This window comes from Heteronotia binoei, chromosome 1 (genome assembly GCF_032191835.1).
Source record: "Heteronotia binoei isolate CCM8104 ecotype False Entrance Well chromosome 1, APGP_CSIRO_Hbin_v1, whole genome shotgun sequence".
NCBI lineage: Eukaryota > Metazoa > Chordata > Lepidosauria > Squamata > Gekkonidae > Heteronotia > Heteronotia binoei.
In genome coordinates, this window is record NC_083223.1 from 76,297,931 (window position 1) to 76,320,779 (window position 22,849).

The 22,849-nt window shown below is 40.4% G+C and overlaps 1 protein-coding gene across 1 annotated transcript in view; it reads left to right on the forward strand.

Moving 5' to 3' along the window:
* The window catches only part of MEI4 (meiotic double-stranded break formation protein 4), a 74,486-nt gene that overhangs the window by 10,758 nt on the left and 40,879 nt on the right, over positions 1–22,849 (forward strand). The window contains exon 3 of the mRNA XM_060233301.1: positions 2,495–3,051. Within this exon, the coding sequence (XP_060089284.1) occupies positions 2,495–3,051 (557 nt within the window). The remainder of the gene's footprint in view (positions 1–2,494; positions 3,052–22,849) is intronic.

A 22,849-nucleotide genomic window follows, 5' to 3' on the forward strand; every position in this document is an offset into this window, starting at 1 on the left:
CACTCCCAGATTCATTTTCATCGCTTAGGTTTCTTTCTATAGCCTATCTCCCTTGTACTGTGTTACTTTCAGTATTATCGGAGTTCAAGTTTACAGTTTACATGTTAAAACGAGTTGTTAGTTGTGTTTATAGTCCTTCTAGTTAGAGGGAAGACGACACTGCTTTCGGAGTCCCACAACTGAGGGCGGGGTTATTCCGAAGGCGCCAACAGGAAGTTGAAAAAAGTGTTCCTGCCTCCCTGAAGGAATAGTAGGAATAACCCACAGAGATGTCCTCCGAACCTCTGAGGAGAAGGACCCCTCACGGTAAGTCCAATGGGCCGTTCAAAATAAGTCATCTGTGACTTGACAGAAATAAATAAATCCTCTGTTTGCTGTTCAGGGTTCTGTTTAGGAAGTGTTTGAATTGATGAGGGTATATACTTCACCAGCACTGAAGGGTGTGGAATGAACTTTTTGAATCTTTCTGCCTCCTTTCTGGACTGTGACAGCTAGCTCTGTGTCTTTTCCTCAGAATTTCACACTTTTCATGTGGTTGAGGTAGTCCAAATGTTTCTTTTTTTTAGGCACCAAACTTGTACCATTACCCAATGCATCATAGTGAAGAAAACATGAATATAAAGATCATGTTCTAACATAATGCATTGTTAAAAATCTTTGTTTATAAACAGCATCATTTACTGAGATGATTCCGAAACAGCCAAGTAACTGAAGCAGAAAGCAAGTGAAATCAATAACATCTCCTGTGAAGTGCAATCTGGTGTTCAGTAAATACTGTCACCTTCCTTTTTCTTTTCCATTGTATTCTATTGCTTGTGAATTCCTTTTTTCTTGAAATGGCTGTTCAGTTATTAGTTCAGTTGCATCAAAGTAGAGTCTTTTAAATATTGAGAGATTTTTCTAAATTTATGTGATGAGACACCTCCTCTCAAATTATGCAATCATAACACCTAGGTATTCTTTTTTCAGATTTTATTGTTGTGCATTTATATAAACTGTTTTATGTAAGTATTTTTAACTGGCAACACTGTTATTTGACAAATCACATTGTAATAGCTCTACATAAGGATTAGCATAACAAGATACCATCCAGAATAATGACTCTTGCAAGTTCCTGTCTGGAGCAATGTCTCATTTGTGGCTGCCACTTTTCCTGTTTCCATGGCAGCTCACAGAAAACAGATCTTCTGATGTGTTCATTCCTATACTGCCTGGTACAAGATCCTTCTCTAGGAAGGGTTCAGAGCTTACTTGCAAAGAGTTTAGAGTTCTTGAATCATGTCCCAAGCAATGTGTTTTTTCAATTTAGAGAAGCCATATTGGTTCTTTCCCTCAAACATCCCTAGCAGTTGGCTTACTTACAACTCAGCTTCTTCCTGTTTATTTTTTTTCCTAAGTAACTGAAGACTGATATGTAGATGGTTAAGGAAAATCTTCCATTTTGGTTGACTGGAAAGCATGTCTCATTTTTTTTAAACAAGTGGAAACTTATCTGATCAAAAGGAATAGGACTAAGTATAGTAGTTTGATAGACTGAGGTGATAGCCTATTCTCACCTAAACAGGAAAGAGAGGTTTCTTCTTGCACAACTAAACCCACTTATACAATGAACCACTAGGACTATGAAAAAATTCCTCAGGATATCAACAAAGATGCGATAACACAAAGGAATTTGTTTATCATATGTCAGTGCAAATGTACCAGTAAATAGAGTTCTGACAGAGGAGAGAATTTTGAGCACTTAGCAGTACAATGAGGTATTTGATAAAACTTGACCAAATTTATAACTGAAGCAATATAAAACAATGTTTTTGGCTAAAATTCACATTGTGACAATTTCCTAGTGAGCTTCATAGCTGAGTTCTGCCAGTCCTAGTGCAGCTGTCTAATCCAGGAAAGGGTACGCTTTCTGTTTATGGAAGCTGCTTAAATGTTTTCAAGACTTTTGGGAGATACAGGTTACAAAATGGCAGCTTGGAGGGTGGATTCACTCACAACATGGCAGCTTGTACAAAAATTACAGAAGGCCCATAGCAGGGAACAAAACCTGCTGTTTTCCCAAAGCAAACCATCACTCTGCCCCCCCCCCCATTGTAATGTCGTGTAGTGGGGAAATACAGAATTATTTCTTTTCTTTTTTTTTACATGAATAAAGCAGATAGCAGTTTTGATGCAAGTGGGAAGAGTCCAATAGTATGTTCCTTTCCCATCCAGAGGAAGGGTGTTTTCAAGCATGGAGGAAAAGGTGCTGGTGCTGTCAGTTTTCCCATCCAGAGCAAAGGTTCATGCATGTACCACCTCCTCATTCATGCAAAAGAGATAGGAGAAAAGCTGCTGCAGTATCTTTAAAGAGAAGGATGAAAAAGTGATTAGAATAGCATTGGACAAGAGAGCTACTTTTAATTACTTGGATAGTGACTTGTCACTCTTTAGTGACTTCCATCAACTCCTGCCCTAATCAGTATACCAGACTGAATGTATTCTTGTGTTACAGGGAATTCAGCTGTCATAGGGGAGACTGTGTTATCTACCAATACAGAAGACTGTTCAGACCATTTTGAAGATTCTGGATGTGATGTTTCAAGTAACTGTATTGCTGATCCTCTAGAGAATTTGTTTACGTCCACCTCAAGTGAATGTGGTAGCAACAGTTCTATATCTGTTATCCCATCAAGTGTGCATCCAATATTGACTCCTTGCCATGCCTTCAAGACAGATTATTTGGTTGCTCACATGCAGTTCCTACAACGTATCCTTGAACTAAAAAAACTGGCAGAATCTGGAGGCCTGAGAACAGATTTGAAAAAACTTGGAATTGATTCCTCCAGAGTATCAGATTCTCTCTCTCAATTAGTTGATGGCTTGGTTACTTCATATAGCCTTCCCGAACTCCCTTTTTCAATTTTTCCGAAGCAGACAGTTCTTGTCATCACCAAGTTATTAAGTGATGCTGACTTATCTCAACAGATTGTGGGAAAGTGTTTCAGAAAGCTGGAAGAATCTGTAAAAAGACTTGTTGCCATTGTTTTGAATAACGGTGATCTCAATCGAGTAAGTAAAATGCCATTTACAAACTCAGTATGTGGAATTGCAGAATGAAGCTCAGATTGCACGAATGATGCTCATTTTGATTATATTTCAAAATGCTTTTGATTATGTAAGAGTGATTTTGAACATTATATATCACTGAAAGTAGTGAGCTATGTCTCTTAAGACCCTGCATGAAAGGTAAGTTAAGATGTGGAAGCTTCTGATTATGTAAGTGGGCTACAAGGTGAAATCTTCTCTTTTGTTTTTGTTCTGGCTAAAAGGCCATGGTAGAAAAGTTAAATTGTTCCTGTTGTACTTGTCAGTCTTTGTTCCCCTATCCTCACCCCTCCTCCACCACCTTCCAGCTCTCAGCCAGGACAAATAACATTTTTTTTTTTTGCTGGGAGTTACCAATAGACACACAGTATGGATGGGTCTTGTTACTGGGTTGAAACAACCTAGGCAGCTTACGGTTCTTGATCTCATACAGTGTGTTGATAATAGAATGTTAATTTCGGGACACAGAGCTCCAGATTGCTTGAGGTTTCTTTTTTGCCCATGTGTGGAATTCCAAGAGTCTTTTATATTTGGGGATACTTTTCGCATTTTAAAGACTGTAGCAGAATGCAGTACTCTTGCATGGCATCCACTGACTTAATAGGTTTTTCCATGCTTTCATTTCAGTGTAAGAAGAAAAAATATTTTAGAAGTGTTAGCTCCTCTTTTTGAATCTGCTTGTATTGCATCCCAGCACCTGCGTGCTTGGCATTAACAGAATATTTAAACCATGATTTAGATAGTAGCTGTGTTTCTGTAAAAACAATTAAGTGGGTATTCTTAGGGGAATTTGAAAAACTTTGAAAGCAAAGTTCTGTAATGCAAAATTAGTTTAAAGTTTTGAAACTAAATTTGGTTTTGGAGGGCATAGTAGCTTTATAGTTTGATTTCTGGGGTTTTTTTCCCATTTACTGTGCAAAATAGTGACATATACCACCTCTTTCCATTGAGCAGACTTTGAAGTCTTACTCCAGCCTAAGGAGCCTTCCTGTAACTTGTACGGCTCTTCAGAGGCAAGGCAAGGTTGAATATAGGTTATCTTGAAATAATATTTTCACCATACTACAAACAGAGGTTTTGAGGATGCAGAACTGAAGAGTTGAAGCCTTACCAATAGCTATTTCAGGATGTGTCCCCTCCCTTTGTCACAGCAAAAATTCCAAGAACAAGCATTAAAGAAGAAGACTGCAGATTTATACCCCACCCTTCTCTCTGAATCAGAGACTCAGAGCAGCTTACAATCCCTATATCTTCTCCCCCCACAACAGACCCTGTGGGGCTGTGAGGACTCTCACAGCAGCTGCCCTTTCAAGGACAACTCCTGCAATAGCTATGGCTAACCCAAGGCCATTCCAGCAGCTGTAAGTGAAGGAGTGGGGAATCAAACCCGGTTCTCCCAGATGAGTCTGCACACTTAACCACTACACCAAACTGGCTCTCAGGGTGATGTGTGTATGTTACTATGGCAGGCATCTCTCTGCATTTTGCTTCTGTTTGGGCTGAATATCTTTTACAGTATATGTCTTCTATAGTACGTTGCGTCCTATTCAATGTACTATAGGCTTATAAAATGGCTTCATGTGATTAAGGTCTATAAAGTGGCTTCATGTGATTAAGACAGTATTTGCAAGCTTACAGGTGTCAAGAATGTCTCTTGCCATAACTGCATCCATCTTGGTCCAGGCCTAAGTGATGCATTATGACTTGTTTTAGCTAGGTTTGCTCACTCACTAACCTATCCTGTTATGTCTGTAACAAACATAAGTAATTTGTTCTAACCTGGAAATATGGCACAGCCAGCATTTGAAGGTCAAGAGGCCTTATCTGCTACCCAGAGACTCCTACTTTCGCTTTTGAGAGAAACCTGCACCAGCTAGCTCAGATGGAGGGGGAAGAGGGATGCTTCTTATTAGTAGAGAAAAGAGTGCTTTGAGTTTAAACTGGAACCCAAGGTTATATCTGTATGTACTGAGCCTAGGGCTCAGTTTCACCAAGACTTTGTCTTGGAACTGCAACAGCTTCTCATTAATGAATTAACCTTATTTGAGTACATCATAGAGATGATAATTGATGGGGATTGTGCAGTACTTGACTACAAGCAGCTATCTTAATGAATTTAATACAGACTTTCTAAGGTAAGGAAATCATGGGTGTCAAACGCATTTGTAATGAGGGGCAGATCCGACATAAATGTGACCTTGTGGGACTGGGCCATGTGTGTCATAAAATGTAATGCCAGGTAGCGGAGATATAAACTTTATAAAGGCACAGACAAACACAATTAAAGATTTTTAAAAACTTAAAAACATGCTTAACACATTAGCACTCATTGGTCTTAAAGGTGCTTCCTTTGTATCTCTCCCATGGGATCTAGGGAACTGGGCAAAGAAAGCTCTGGCTCTTTCCTTCCTTCTCCAGAGGACCAGGATGGGGAGGGGCCTCAGCCAATAGAAGGAAGAGAGGCTTGGCTCAGTAGCTCTGCTGTGCAATTGAGAAAGCCAGGCAAAGCAAGCTATCCCTCCTCCTCCCTTCCCAAGGAAGGAGCCTCAGCCAATGGAAAAACCAGAGACTCTAGCTCCTGTGAAGTTGAGCAAGACTAGCAAAGCAAGCTGTGATGCAGAAAGAAGCAGACAGACAGTTACTCAGGGGCCTGATTCGTCCCCCACGCTGCATGTTTGACACCCCTATATTAAAATAGTACATTGCAAAGAAGTAAATGCCTTTGCATTGGACTTTGATTATATATGCCTTTAAAGCAAGGTGGGCAGCCATGTTGGTTTGAAGCAATAGTCCAGTGAAATCTTTTAAGACGAACAAGGTTTTATTATATGTACCTTTGTAACTGAGAAGTCTTTTGAAAAAAGAAAAATGATTTATCTTCATGTATATTTCACCTTTCTCATTGAGACTCAAGTTATGAAAAAAAACAAATTCAAACAGGACAGATCTTTAGTAAAACAATGCAGTGGAAAGGGACTGAAGAGATGAAAAACAATGGAAGTAAATACAGTACTATCTGAGGCAACAAAATTGGTTACAACCAGTGTTCCCTCTAAGCTGAGTTAGTGTGAGCCAGCTCACAGTTTTTTAGCCTATGGCTCACACATTTTTGTCTTAGCTCAGGAAAAATAGCCGCAGAGCAAACTAATTTATGCAGTAGCTCACAACTTTAATTTATGCTAGTAATTTATGCTAGTAGCTCACAAAGTAGAATTTCTACTCACAAGACTCTGCAGCTTAGAGGGAACATTGGTTACAACAGGTGTAATAGCTATTGTGCAGTTACTAGACAATTATTGCTGGGAAACTGCTCTGCTAAGTTGTTCTGTTTTACTTATTTGCACTGTTAATAACCTCCAGCTGTGTGAATGTGGAATTGATTCAAACTAATGTAATATTGCCTTGTGTTGTGAATAGTCCTGGTGATATTAACTCCCCCTTTGGCTGCTGCAAAAAAACTTCCCTGCATAGGGACAGGTAACATTTAAAATTAAATTAGTGTGTCTGCCTGGTGCCTTTCACGTTTGAAGCGGCTGAACTTCCATTGCATTAAATTAATTGAGTCCCAAGAGGATTTATGACTGAAATCCAGGCAATTTTGATCAGCTTCAAGAATATCATACAAGATGGCAGAAAAACAGTTGAATCTTTAAAACATTCAACATTTATTCATCCATTATCTAGAAATACACAGAGGAAGAGATTTCATTCAGACATTACAAACACAACTTGGTTCATTTGTTATTTGAATAAACAAGATGGTCTTTGGGTTTATGTGCTTCTGCCGTCCCCTGACACACAGTGTGGAGGTTGAAGACATCCTTATTTAGAACAAATTGGGCAAAAGAACAAATTTTGGGTTACTTTACTTTCTACAAACCAGAATTCTAAATCGCAGTTTTAAGCAAGAGGACAAACCATTGCCTGAGTCTGCCTTCATGGCAACCTTTAGTTTGTTCCAAACTGGGACATCTTCAGTCTGCATGTTGCAAGTGATAGGAGAATGGAAGAAGCACGAGCTTCTTAGCTTATTCTTGTCATGAACTTATTGAGATTTGATGTTTGGTACTAAGATGCTGCTGTTGTGTATACCAGCAGTTCACTTAATTGCATTAGCACAAAGTAGGGTTGCCAAGTCAAATTCAAGAAATATCTGGGGACTTTGGGGGTGGAGCCAAGATCAAGGCTGTGACAAGCATAATTGAACTCCAAAGGGAGTTCTAGGCATCACATTTAAAGGGACGGCACACTTTTTTCAATTCCTTCCTTCCATAGGAAATAATGAAGGATAGGGGCACCTTCTTTTGGGGCTCATAGAATTGGACCCCCTGGTCCAATCTTTTTGAAACTTGGGGGGTATTTTGGGGAGAGGCATTAGGTGCTATGCTGAAAATATGGTGCCTCTACATCAAAAAACAGCCCCCCCCCGAAGCCCCAGATACCTGCGGATCAATTCTCCATGATTTTTTATGGGAATAAATCTCCATAGGGAATAATAGAGTTCCCAGCAGACATTTCCCTCCCCTTCCCCCGCTTTCTGACGACCCTGAAGTGGGGGGAGGGTCTCCAAACTGGGGGATCCCCTGCCCCCACCTGGGGATTGGCAACCCTAGCACAAAGCCATAGCAAACCAATACAAACAAACAAGACAATCACAATAACAAGTAAAATCTATAAATATCCATTAGAACAGTGGTGTCAAACTCATTTGTTATGAGGGCTAGATCTGACATAAATGGGACCTTGTTGGGCCAGGCCATGTTGGGTTGGGCTCAGCCCGGCGTGTACCTATTTAAGATTTGGTAGCAGAGATACACATTTTACAAAGAACGCAGACAAACACAAATATTTTTAAAAAACATAAAACATGCTTCAAATGTTAACACTCATTGGTTTTAAAGATACTTTCTTTGTATTTCTCCCATGGGATCCATGGAACTGGGCAAAGGAAGCACTGGTTCTTTCCTTCCTCCCACAGGGACCAGGAGGAGGAGTCTCAGCCAATAGAAGGAAGAGAGGCTTGGTTCAGTTGCTCTGCTGTGCAATTGAGAGAGCCTGGCAAAGAAGCTCTCCCTCCCTGCCTTCCTCCCCAAGGAGGAGCCTCAGCCAATGGAAAAAGTAGAGGTTTTGCTCTGTAGCTCCTGTGCAATTAAGCAAGCCTTGCAAAGCAAGCTGTGATGCAGAAGGAAGCAGATGACAGCTAGTTGCTTGGAGGCCTGATAGAAGCCCTCCGGGGGCCTGATTGGGCCCCCGAATGACATGTTTGACACACCTGCATTAGAAGATTAAAGTACATGATAAGTGTATAAAAGATAAGTTTTTATAGCTAAAAGAAGCAGAATTAACAGTAATTTACTATTCCTATTATAATTAGTAATCCAGGGTAAAGCTAGTGAACTGTTAATTGACCAGACTTGCATGAGAAGATTCTGAGTGTTATCATCATAACCTAGGGCACAAACTTATAGCCAGTTGTAGTGTTACCCATTTATCTTTGTCAGTAACACCACCAGCTTGTTCTGGTCTGACCTCCCTGAACATCGTGACAAATTTTCCTAAGATAGCTTTCATGGTCTACTGCAAATCTTTTGAGCCAGATCCCCAGTGGACCTATTGTCTCAAGAAGAGACTCATTCGTTATATGTGTTGTGTATATCCTACTAGTTGTGTTCTCTCTCCTTCTATACCACTTGCACAGTGATCTTACCTTGAAGACCACTATATCTAAAAAACAGTCCCCTGGCATTTTCATATATTAGAGAGCTCATAATGTGCCTTGACAGATGAGTAGTTTATTTTAATTTTTGGCCTCATTTCTGTTTTAATAGCTTTCTAAATTTTCGGTTCTTAATAAGTTGAATTCCCTACAGTGAAAATCAAACAATCAATATATAGTTGCATAGTGCTTCTTGCATTTGTTTCTAGGATAGAGAGACTTAATAGTATAATTGGGGGAGAATCTGAATTTGTTTTTTAAGATTTCCTGTGTTGGATAGAATGGGGTAATTACATTTTGGTATTTCCACACAGATGGAATATAGTATGTGGGTCATGCTTAATATAGATGTGTTAAAAGTTTAGGCAACAAGAGGAATCCAACAGTTATAAATCCAAGAAAAGGAGGATTGAAAAAGTATATTGTATGAATAGCTACAAGTGATGTGTAAACTTTTGAGTACTAGAAAGTTTTGGAACAAGAGTTCCAGTGGATAGTATTATCAGATTTCTTGGTTAGTATGATCCTTCCTCAGAAGCGGTATGCACTCCACTATAGAAGTGAACCCAAATGCAACAACAAAAATCCCTTAGAATAGGTTGTTAAATTATTTAACGTAGTTAAGGAAATATATTTCAGAAGAGAAACACCAGAACATCCTATATGAGAACACAAAAAAATGTACAAGCCTTTTCAGTTCCACAGATATCCCACAGAGGCAATACAATAATTTCAAACATAATGATGGTATTCCAGCATGAACACTGTTGTCTAAAAAAATCTCAGTATCTAAGTAATGATTTTTTTTTCCATTCCTGCTTTTTAAAATTAGAGTCTTCTCTGGGGATGCTGTGAATTTTGTAGTGAACATGTTCCACATCCAAATATACTGTGTTTAGCTGAACGCAAGAGAGCCAGTCACCCAGTATGTTCCAGCTCCTGACAAACAAACAGCTGCCAGATACAGACTGTTTTCCAACTACTTGCTGAGTCCTTGCCTTCAGGGACCTAGTGAGAAGTTTGGAGGTGGAAGATCAAAAGCTGACAGTCACCTGATATCCTCTGTGCTTCCATGTCAGTTCTTCATAACCCCAAAAAGACTAGAACACAGAGAAAAGTTTTAGATGAGGACCACTGGAAAAATAGGCTTCTTTTCCCTTTTTGCCCCGAACTGTCATCTTCAGTTGTGGAGAAAAGTTACTGAATGACATTGTTCTTTGCAGCCCAAGTGGTTTCAGATGGGGAGAGAAGAAAGATGCTTCTCCATTTCCCCACCCCAATTGTTAACCTTGAGCCGCAAGCAAATTATTCCTGTTCTTTGCAGACATTGTCAGTTTTTGGTGAAGAAAAAGAAAAAAAGTAATCACTTCTTTCATTTCCATTGAAAACTGATAGAATATGAATGATCAGATCCCATGCTCTGCAGCCCAAATTATCATTTTTTGAGGGGGGGGGGATTGGAGAAGGAAGTAGATAATGTCTACTTATCAAATATAGCTAGGGCTGCAGAGAAGGGCTGTAGTCACTGTTCATTAGCTGGCAATCTTACTACTATGAATAAACTCGGATTTTTCAAACTGGCCTGTTGATTAATCAGACGCCTAATCATCAATGGCAAACAGAATGTTAGTTGAACCAGCAGATGCTTGACCCCATCCTAGTCTTCTCAAATTTGGAATTGCAACCAAATAGAACTGTATTATTTTTAATGTATTATTGAATTTGAATTAATCATTTTTTATTTTATCCTTCAGAAATGTAAGTTCTTTCTCGATTCTATTTAGCCAAATCTGTGTCCTTTTTTTCTGCATTGGTAGCTAAAAGCAATGCTCAGTGTCAAAAGGCAATTTAAAAAAAAAATAATGGTCCAGTATTTAGCATAGCCAGAAAAATTGTCACCAGTTTATTAATTGTGCGGACATGTATGGCTTTGCCTGAGGTCACCAGTCATTTCATGGCTGAGTTTGTGGTTTGAATTGGAGCCTTTTGACATTTTCTTAATGACTCTGTAACCAGAGTTGGCTTTTGACAAAGCAAGACAGGGCAACAAAGTAGGAAGCAATTAGAGATACCTGTATTTAAGCGACAAGGTTTGTGGAAAAAAACGCCAATGAATACCCTCCTCTCCTTTGCTTCAATCTGTATGTGTCGCTATGAGGAGTTTTTCAGTGTTTTGTCTCCTCTCTTTGGAAAGCAACTTCCCTCCACATTTAAGAAAGGCTGCAAGAGTTTTCTGTGCAGGACAGCATTGAAGTAAACCATTTGTTGTGTGAATGAAATCTAAAAGTGAGTTGCAACACTCTTACAGAAGAATCAGGAGGGAGAAGGAAGAACACACAGGGCTTCCTGGTAGGAAAAGTGTCTTGTCCCTTTGATAGGATGTTACCTCTGTGCTATGAAAGGCTTCACTTGCGCATTTCTACACATTAAGCCTCTTTTAAAAAGGGGAGGAGGTTTCTTGTCTAGGTTGTTCACATCCCTAAGAACAGAGTGACCTGAAAAAGGAGACAATAGCAAATTGCCTCTGCATAATAGGCAATATGGCCATGAAAGACAGCTTGTTGTTCAATAATGCAGTATAGGTACAGAGACTAAATATGGTAAATGGAATATGAACTTTTTTAGTGTTAACTGATGTTAGATTCCTGCACTTTATTGGGGTGGATCTGTAGAATTACTTGACAAGTGAGTCCCAAGGAGTACAGCAAGTTTAGAGGCGGGTGTCACCATAGATTTTGTTTACATTCACCATATTTACTTAGTGGAATATTTTATTTTGTTTTGCAGCCAAAAGCAAGCCCTTAATGTAGCTCACAGTAGTAATAAAAAACAAGAGAACATCTAAAATATTTAAAACATCCTAGTAGGATCTATTAAAAACAGGAAGCACCATTAGCAATCACTCAGTTCACAAGTTCAAAGGATTTTCTCAGCACAAAGGAGACTTTAGATGGCACCAACTCCACTGGTGGCTGGTTGTTGTCCAGGTGGTTGGAGGTGGTTACTACTCCACTAGAGAAGCAGCACCTGGCCTCAGGAACTTCACAGTAGATTTTTTCCTTAATTTCTTCCCTTTCTTCCCTTCATAATTTTCTATAATGGAGGGGTACACCAGCTGTCCTCTAAGGCAGGGGTGGCCAACGGTAGCTGTCCAGATATTTTTTGCCTACAACTCCCACCAGCCCCAGCCAGCATGGCCAATGGCTGGGGCTGATGGGAGTTGTAGGCAAAAAACATCTGGACAGCTACCGTTGGCCACCCCTGCTCTAAGGAATCTTCCTCCAGCCTAAGAATTCTGTAAACTTAAGTGGCTCTTATATTGGAGGGCTTCAAACTTTGTTCAGTGGAATGGCAGGATATTGGGGTTGGATCCACCTGTTTTTTTAAAAAATGGAAATAACCTTGAGTGACTGGAAAAGTTAACTGTTAAATAAGTAAAATAAATAATGCATCAAAGAAGAAAAGTGAGGGACCAGTGAACAGACAAGTCTGCTTTATTTGCTACAGACCTCTTAATGCTCTGATCCATCTATGATTATCAAATCCTGGGTAACCTTACTTCAGATAGACTGCCCAGATGAAAACAGAAAAAGTGTTGTCTCAGGGGAACTGTACAGAGCTAAACATCTTTTCAGCTACATCCTAATTAGTTTCCCTAGCATCTGTCTGGCATCCTCATAGGTCATGGTTTACAACTCTCAAGTCATGCTGGGTACTGTATTAGGTCTTGCATTTACTATTTTATGTATTGAAACAGATTTTATTAATTGGAGCGTGGAGGTTTTTTTTCCTTTAAGACAAGTGACATTCCCAAAGGTGTTCAAAACCTTTTGAGGGTCAGAAAGATTTATTTGATACAACAACATGTAGCTGATGTGAATTATTTTGTTAGGCTACTAGGTGTGAGACCAAGCTCATTAGAGAGCCTCTTTTATCATCTTGTTCTTGTACAGTCTTTATTTCTACTTTTTAAAATTGTGATCTTAAAGTTTTTAATTGCAGAGTGTGCCAGAAGTTTCATGTTAGTAACAGAAACATGGTTCTAAGGCAGCAAGCCTAATTCCAACAGATAATGTGTGGAAAGTGCTTTTAAAAAGCACTTCCTGTCTTGCTATTGAAAAGCCAGTTTGTATGGATAGTTCTTACTCTGCTTCTAAAAACTTGTCACAAACTGATTAACCTCTACTGGAGCAACTTTCAAAATATTTAGGTAGGCCCAGCTAATGTTGTTGCCTTGGTTGAAGGATGCATTCGGTTACCCTTTCTGGTTGATAATGAAACAGTAATCAACCAAGGATTGGCTTCTTATTTTATTGCAAGCCTGAACAACCTAAGGAGTGTGGACCAGTTGCATCTCCCTCTCTTCCTGTGTTTCTTCCAGGGTAGTTTTACAGTTTGTTATTTCTGGCCCTGTCTGAAGCCCAACTTGCACAGGTTTGTTGACAGGCTACCATTTTCTTCTCTACATTTTTCTTTCTCTCCTGCATTCAAAACTATATTGTAGAGTTAGTGCCCAGGCCTTCTGGACTACACAGAAGATTCCCTAAATCGGTGTCTGATGCCCAGAAATTGTAGGAAGAAATAAGACTGTAAGAGAAGTTGGACCCAGCCAATGGCCCATCTAGTCCAGCACTCTGGGTCACACAGTGGCCAAAACCCAGGTGCAATCAGTAGGTCCACCAGAACTCCAGAAGCCCTCCCATTGTGTTGCCTCCCCAAGCAAGAATACAGACAGTGTTCCAGACAATATCTATATGTTGTGGCTAATAACCACTGATGGACCTCTGCTTCATATGCTTATCCAGTCCCATCTTGATGCTGTCTGTGTTTGTACTTTTCATCACTTCCTGCAGCAGTGAATTCCACATATGAATTACTCTTGGGGTGAAGAAGTACTTCCTTTTATCTGTTCTAAGCCTACTACACATTAATTTCACTGAATGCCATATTCATGTATTGTGAGAAAGGAGAAAAGTACTACTTTCTCTACCCCATGCATAATTTTGTACACCTCTCATGTCACCCCGTGTAAAAAGCCCTAAGTAACTTTTTTTTCATAGGGAAGGTGTTCCATCCCTTAATCATTTTAGTTGCCCTTTTCTGCACCTTTTCCAATGCCATATCTTTTTGAGGTGCAGTGACCAGAACTGTACACAGTTTTCCAAATGAAATCACACCATAGATTTATACAGGGGCATGATGATACTGGCTGATTTGTTTTCAGTTCTCTTCCTAATAATCCCTAGTATAGCATTTGCCTTTTTAATTGCACTTGCACACTGAGTTGACATTCTCAATAAGTTACCTACCACAATTCCAAGAACTCTTTCCTGGTCAGTTACTGCCAGTTCAGACCCTATCAACATATATTTAGGATTTTTGGCTTGAAAGCATATAGCTTTGCACATGTTGAACTTCGCCACATTATCATCTACTTGCCCAGGCTGGAGTGCCTCACAATCTTCCCTTGTTCTTACCGCACTGAGCAACTTAGTGTCACCTGCAAACTTAGCCCCTTCACTGCTTATTCTCAAGTCCAAACCATTAATGAACAAGTTAAAAAGCACCAGACCTAGTACCAAGCCCTGTGGTGCCACACTGCTTACCACCTTCCATTGTGAAAACTTCCCATTTATACTCACTCTGTTTCCTGTTAATTAACCAGTTTTTAATCTACAAGAGGACTTGTCCTCTTATCCCATGACAGCTTTTACTTAGGAGCCTCTGAAAAGGAACTTTGTCAAAAGCTTTACGGAAGACTTGGTAAACATCTACCGGGTCATCCTTATCCACATGTTTGTTCGTCCCCTCAAGAGAACTCTATTTTTTGAAACAAATTTTATTACATTTTCCAAAAGGATCAGAAGGGGATGGGAGGGGAAAAAGGGAAAAATTCCTCAAGTACATAGCTCACTTGAATTCTCTGTATCCAGCTCTATAGATATATAACAACATTAAGTGCAATAAGGAAAATAAAACAAGATGTCTATGAGAAATACGCATACCACTATAGTCATCCTGTGTGTCAATTCATTTATGGTCGAGATTAACCTGTCATTTTACGGAGTGATACCCATATTTATTTGAAAACAACTATAGAAGGGTAACCAGATGTCCTTATTTCTTTGGGTATCACCTCCACTCAATGCAGTTGAAAGAACGTCCATTTCTGCTACTTCAAAGATTTTCTCAAATAATTCTTCTTTGGAGGGTATTTCAGCACTTTTCCATAATTTTGCCATGGCAACTCTCACTACTGTTATCACATGTATAATTAGATACTTAGCATTTTTATCAATATCATTTGGTGTTATATTTAACAAAAACAATTCAGGATTAAATGGTATAGTTCTAGATAACATTTTTTGTAAACATTCATGTATCATATGCCAATATTTCTTTACCAAATTGCATGTCCACCAAGTATGATAGTACGTTCCAGTTTGTTTTTTATATTTCCAACACTTGCCCTCAGAGAACTCTAAAAGGTTAATGAGACAAGATCTTCCCTTACAAAATCCATACTGAGTCTTCTTCAGTAGCTTTTGTTCATCAATATGCCTACTAATTGTATCTTTAATAATGAATTCCACCAGCTTACCCAGTATCGATGTTAGACTGACCATCATGTAATTTCCAGAATTTTCTCTGGAAATTTTTTAAAAGATGGGGGGTTACAGTAGCTACCTTCCAGTCTTCATGAATGGAGACAGATTTTAGCGATAGATTGCATGTTTTCAGCAAGGGATTCAAAAGTTCACATTTGAGTTCTTTCAGAACTCTTGGATGTATGACATCTGGATCTGGTAACAGTAGGAAAATGACTGAGAAAACCCACATCAGTTGCTATGAAGATGTGGAGAAACAAAACAATTGATGTAGCAAAGATGTTCATGCTGACAGGAGAGAGAGAGAGAGAGATGGGATTAAACATACCTGCTGGTGGAGGGAAAGGGAAATAACAAACATGAGAGTGCACTGGGAAAAAACAAGGAGTGCAGTGGGGTAGAGAAAAAAAGAAAGAATAACAGAGATGTGCTTGTATGAATACCTTGTGCAGGGTATAGAAAAGAATAATGAAAATATACCATAATAGATATGTACATACCATGCTGTAATATCAGACAAGTAGAAAACATCCTATATAAACTATTGCCATTCAGATACAAGCACCAATAGACAGCAAAATCCCATCTACTATATTAGCCTGTGCTATATTAAATATCCTCCCAACAATGGCTTACAGGCTTTTAGAAACAGGAAGAGAAAATACAATGCTCATTTTCTCTGGAATTTTGTTCTAGAGGGATGGGGCTACTACTGACAGAGCCCACACCAGGGCTAAGGCTAGTCTTACTGTGCTTACCCCTTCAGTGACAGTTGCCATTACTTTGGTCTTGGGTGTGTTCAATCACCGTAAGATTGTTCACATCCAGATATAGTTGTGCCAGTGGAGGAAGAACTCAGGCTGAAGAATTGCACTTGTGCTTCTTACAGTCATTTATTTATTTATTCATTCATTCATTCAATCATTCATTCAATCAGTCAATCAAATTTATATCCCACCCTCCCTAACTTGCATAGCAAATTCTTCCTGACACGTTATTTAGGTACATGTTAACTACAGTTTACGCTAACTAGATTCCTCATTTAACCATATTTCATAACCAGCTTCATACAAGTGGGAAGGGAAAACTCTCTGGGGAACGGTAGGCTGCAGTTCAGCAGCCTCTCCATTAACCATGGTGTTTGAAATATGGGACTTGTCACATCTATTTCAGACTACCTGGAAAAAACCACCACAACTGCAAATGAAAATGAGAGATGTGAATATCATAGCATTGTACTTTGCAAGAGATATTAAAAGAAACCAAGATTTTTTTTAAAAAAATCTCTATTCCATTAAAAGGTAATTAATTGGACACTTCAGATAAGGCCAACAAAATACTTAAGCGCATAATGGTTTTAAGATCCTCAGTTTTTCCTTCAACGAGGTTCTAATTGCATAAGTTTTAACTGAATTAAGCATACTGGATCAATGTACCTGCTTCACGCATTCTGTGCAGAGACTGTTCCAGTACATTTCTTCATAACTATTTTAGCTGCATTACCTGTAGGATAGTATCAGAAACAATAATGTCGCCCTCACATGTCAATAATGTCACCTAAGAATTAGGCTTATTTAGAGAGGAACAAATATAATAATTGTTCCACATTAGAGAAGACTGAGGTCTTTCTCCTTCTAAAAAATATGGTTTCCATAACCATATGCAGCTCCTGATTCCAAACGTGTGGACAGTGAAAATACAAGCTGTGTCAGCTCTCTGAAACTGCCTGCAAAAAAATTGCTATTAGGTTAATATTTTTCAATTTCAGATCACACATTTCAAGAGAAATTTTCTTAATGCATTTACAGAAAACTAATTTTAAAGTAAATTATTCATTGAAAATCCTACTCTATTCCAATTGCAGATATGTACAGAAATCTAATAATTTCTTCTTGCACTTTAAAAAACGTTATACCCAATATTTGATTTAATAAATGAATGGCTTATTATAGTCATAGACCAGCACAATAATACATGCAATGCAAAATATATTTATAAATATGCAGATGATATAGAAAAACAAGTCTAACTCATTAAATCAGTATGCAACTGTGATAAACTCCAGTAGTTACTTTAATTCAAGATTCATGGTCCAAAAGAATATTTTGAGGAGGATGGCAGTAATAAAAGCATATCTGAGATTGCAAGTAAAACATGTCCAACAGTTTCAATTTCACCACTTGTACAAGGACACGTACATTCCTGTTATTGCACATCATGCAAAGGGAAGAATATTAAATAAAGTCCACGTAAACGTTTTCCTATATTTGGGAATTAATCAATTAGATAGAAAAGAGGTCTGATGAGCTATCACTACTATCATATATTTTGCAACTCGCAAAGTCATTTGTTGTTCTTTGTCACTTAGCAGCTGTGAAACACTGGCCTCCATAGAAACAATATTCTTTCCAATGAAAGAAAATATCAATTTATGTCTGGTATCTGAAAATCAAGGGCATTCAAGAAGAATATGATCAATAGTATCAATTTTCTCTAATCCACAGGCATACAATAGAGTTTCATATTTTGAAAAGCAAAAAAGAGGACATGTTTCCTGACTGACTACTTCAAACAACTGATCACTTTGACAAATCTCATTTTAATTACCCTTACTATTTTAGCTGAAACTTGCCTCCAGTGAGGGACTATAGGGCTCAGTCTCACGACCCAAAAAGGATATTTTCACCAGTTTTTTTACGAATCCAAAAGAGAAAGAGCCCCCCCAAAAAGGGCATGTCCTTTTAAAAGATGGCATCTGATAATCCTAATACATGATCTATCAGAGAACAATATCCCAAAGTACCTTACTGTCACAACTGCTAAATAGGATTGCCAAACCCCTGGTGTGGGTGGGGGTCTCCTGGATTTGGGCATTCCTCCCCCCCACCAAAAAAAAAATCACCCCCTTTTACAGGCAAGAGCCGTATGACACTTGATGTGCGACACACAACACTTTCATTGCACAGAATATATAACGCTTTCCCATTGCGTTCAATCACTCCAAATGACTCTGTCCAGGCCTCTTGGAATGATCTTCCACTATCTATTTTTGCTTTTTTTGCTGTACTCATTTTTGGGTGTTCAAGACTTGGAGTCTACAAAAACATAAAATTTAAAAAGAAATGAAGCACCCAATACAAATCTAAACAGATAGAACACCTTGTCATGTACAGTTCCCCAAGCTCCTATTAACCTAGAAGTACAGTCACTGGAAAAGCAAATGAAGAATGCAGCTCCCCTGACACAAACATCTTGGTTCCTGTTGTATTCACTCAACAGCCACCACTACACATTATTTCACAGACAGCTGCATGACCCCACAAACAAGATTTGCAATAAATACAAAACTGAACCCAACTGCAGGCTTTGGAACACCTTTGCTCCATGAAAAAATAAAATGTGAACACATCCTTAAAACATTTTTTAAAATGTTTAAAACCACTGCACAATACAGAGAAGATATTAGATTTACATCCCATCCTCCACTCAGAGCGGTCACAATCTCCTTTACCTTCCCACCCCCCCACACACAACAGACACCCTGTGATGTGAGGTGAGTGGGGTTGAGAGGGCTCTCACAGCAGCTGCCCTTTCAAGGACAACTCCTGTGAGAGCCATGGCTGACCCAAGGCCATTCCAGCAGGTGACCACAAGTGACCCTGAGAGCAGGCTCTCAAATGATTCCTGCTGGAGATCATGTCTGAATGTGCCATTTTAGTATGCATATACATTGTGGATTACTTGGGCAAGTAACTCTCTCAGCTTACCAGACTGTTGTGAAGATATAAAATAGAAGACACATGTTGTTGCCTTGAGCTCCCTAGAGAAACAATACAAGTATATAATAAATCAATTACCCTGGCTGTGGGATTTACAGACTCGGGTCACAAACCTTTGGGACATGCCTCCATGGAAATTACTTGGATTTGTTTCCAACTCCTCCCGGGACCCTGAGCAAGATACCGGTTCTCTCCCTTCTCCCCCCACCCCCGCCGAGAAAAGCCTCCCACCCGCCCCAGTCCACCCAAACAACCTCTGCTGCCACGTTGCACATGGGTCCCAGGAGAGAACTCCTCCCAGGGCCCTGAGCAAGATGCCGGTTCTCCCCCTTCCCCCCCCCCCAGATAAGCCTTCCACCCACCCCAGTCAACCCAAAGCGACCCCCGCCACTGCTGCCATGTTGCACATGGGTCCCGGGAGAGAACTCCTCCTGGGACGCTGAGCAAGATGCCAGCTGTCCCCCTTCCCCCCCCCAGAGAAAAGCCTCCCACCTGCCCCAGTCCACCCAAAGCAACCCACTCCCTCCGAGCTGCACATGGGCCCAGCAAGCTGCCGACGGCTCTCTGCCTCCCCCAAGACTTCCGCCCACCCAATCCCACCAAAAGCTCTCCGCCACCCCAACACTCACCTTACTCTTCTGGCACGTGGCAGCAGGGTCGCAGAAGTTTCACTTTCTCTTCTCTTATCTTCTCGGCCCAACTGGGGGCTTCTGGGAGCTGGGGGTGCGGTTTGGCTGCCAGAGTAGAGGGCCTCTTGGCTGGCCACCCGCGCACTCAGCCACCTCTTTACTAAAAAAAAAAAAAAGTTTACACGTTCTGCTTGCCGGCATGTTTTGTTTCTGATTTTGGGCAAAGGCGCACATGCCGACAGAGAGGCCTTGGCGTGCCGGGTCTGGCACGCATGCCATGGTTTTGCCCACACTGGCCTTTACTGTAATGCCCCTGTATAGACCTTTTGTGTGATCGTATTTGGAATACTGTGTACAGTTCTGGTTACAGGATCTCAAAAAGGACATTGCAGATCTGGAAAAAGTACAGAAGAGGGCAACCAAGATTATTAGGAGGGTGGAGTACCTTCCCTGTGAGGAAGGACTGAAGAGTCTGAGACGTTTCAGTTTGGATAATAGACATCAAAGGAGGACAAGTTAGAGGTTTATAAAATTATGCATGGGATGGAGGGAGTTGACAAAGAGAAGTTTTTCTCCTCTCAAAATACTAGAACTTGAGGGCATCCAATGAAGCTGATGGGCAGTAGAATTCAGGACAGGTAGAAAGAAATGCTTGTTTACTCAGTTATTAAAATGTGGTGTTCGCTGCCAAAGGATGTAGTGGTGGTAGCCACAGGAATAGATAGCTTTAAAAGAAGATTAGATAGATTCACCCAGGGCTTTCGTTGCAGGAGCTCATTTGCGTATCAGGCCACACCCCTGGACACCAAGTCAGAACTGTGTTCCTGTGCTTCCTGCTCAACCCCCCCCCCCCCCCCGGATTCACCCATCTATCAGTGGCTAGTAACCACTCCACATTCAGAGGCACTAATATAAGGTTACAGTTTTCACTAAGTGTAGTGTTTTAAAAACTCATTGAATGAATATAAGCTTTGCAGCAGATTGTATAAGAATATTCCTACATGTGGCAGTTGATATATATCAAGGGTGGCCAACGGTAGCTCTCCAGAAGTTTTTTGCCTACAACTCCCATCAGCCCCAGCCAACATGTAGGCAAAAAACATCTGGAGAGCTACCGCTGGCCACCCCTGATATATATTATGATTTCAGTAAAACAGGTTACCATTTGGTTATGTCCAGACTGTCTACCTTTGTAGTGCTAGGTTATGTTACTCTTTGGTCGTTTTCGCACTCACCTCCAGCCGGCACGACCCCCCTCTTCACCGCGCAGGATCTGCGCGGATTTCACACTAAATGCCGCGGAGCAGCCTTTTGCGCCGGAAACTCCCGTCGCAAAAGCTGCTCAAACGTAAATCGCCAAAAAGCAGTTTGGCGTTTGCGCGGCTTTTGCGACGGGAGTTTCCAGCGCAAAAGGCTGCTCCGCGGCATTTAGCGCGAAATCCGTGCAGATCCTGCGCGGTGAAGAGGGGGGTCGCGCCGGCTGGAGGTGAGTGCGAAAACGACCTTTGTTTTCAGGCTGTTCTTTTTCTGTGAGATGATCATTTATATTCATTTTTGCTGAGTTAAATGGAATTTGGAAAGAGTCCTTTAGTTTTTACTTTCGTTTAAACAGTAGAAACAATTTACTTGCAAATGTTACTACATATTATACTGTCAAAGGCAGAAGATAATTTAAAGCCAAGTAGCATTGATTTCTCATGTTTTTATGCTACTTAAGTTCTAGCACAATTTCGGCAGCAGGTATTTTGTGTTATCAGTGCCGATCAAATCACTTGTAGCCATGGTACAGAATCCTCAAACAGTATGATGAATTCTTTGGTTCTTGCTGTCATTTGTTTGCATGAAGTCTGGGAGAACTTTACTCAGCATTGTCTGTGAAGATTCTGAAATAGAGGATTGTCATAGCTATGTCTAAGCCATCTTTAGTATCACAGCATTTGTTTAAAAACTGGACAATCCCTCCAGTTCTCTTAACTGAATTAGGTCAGAAGACAAGTCTCTCAACAACGATGGATGATGTCATGAATTGGAGGTGTGACCAGCAATGTTCCCTCTAAGCTGCAGTGATTTGTGAGCAAAAATTCTACTTTATGAGCTACTGGTATTAAAATTATGAGCTACTGACACTAAAGTTGTGAGCTACTGCATAAATTATTGTGCTCTGGGGCCATTTTTCCTGTGCTAAGACAAAAATCTGTGAGCTAGCTCATGCTAACTCAGTTTAGAGGGAACACTGGTGACCAGTAAAAATTCCTTTTCCAGAATTCTCTGGTGTAAAAAAAACGTTTTTAGTTGGTTCCTAAAGACTGGCTAGGGCAAACCAAGATTGTGACAAGTCCCTTATTTACTACTCAGGTCTGCTGTATGTCTCTCATGGAATGTGTGTTTAGAATGTAGCTGCAGGAATCGAAATTTACACTTGCACCTTCTTAGAGGTCGGCAGCTCCCACATTAGAATACCATTATCTATTGCTGTGCTTTGTGAGAATTGTTGATGTAACTTTTGACCTTTGTAGTTTGAAGTGCCTGCGTGCTCTGAATTAGGCGTGCTGTTAACTGTCAGCAACTGCCCTATATAACCTTTGCTATGTTTGAACTGGAGCAGTTTCTACACCAGTGTCTGAAGTATGCCATGCTACTTTCTAATAAAATGCTTATTTGAAATTACAAAGAGCCTCATTTATTGAAGGACTTGGGGACTTAGGGCTGCTAAGCCCCCGGTCCGGGCGGGATTCCCCCGCCTGGGAGGTTCCCAACCCACCGACCCACATTGGGCCGGCGGGGGGAATCTCCCCCTACGTCACCAGCACAATGACGTCACCCGGAAGTGACATCATCTCGGCAGCATGCGGCAGCCTCTCTAGGCGTTTCTGGGAAAACTCTATGGTTTTCCCGGAAATGCCTAGAACAGCCACGTATGACATTGCTGGTGTGATGACGTCACTTCCGGGTGATGTCATTGCGTTGCGCACGCACTTTACGCATGCCCAAAAGCCCCCACTGGAGAACGCAGGGGACTTGGCAACCCTA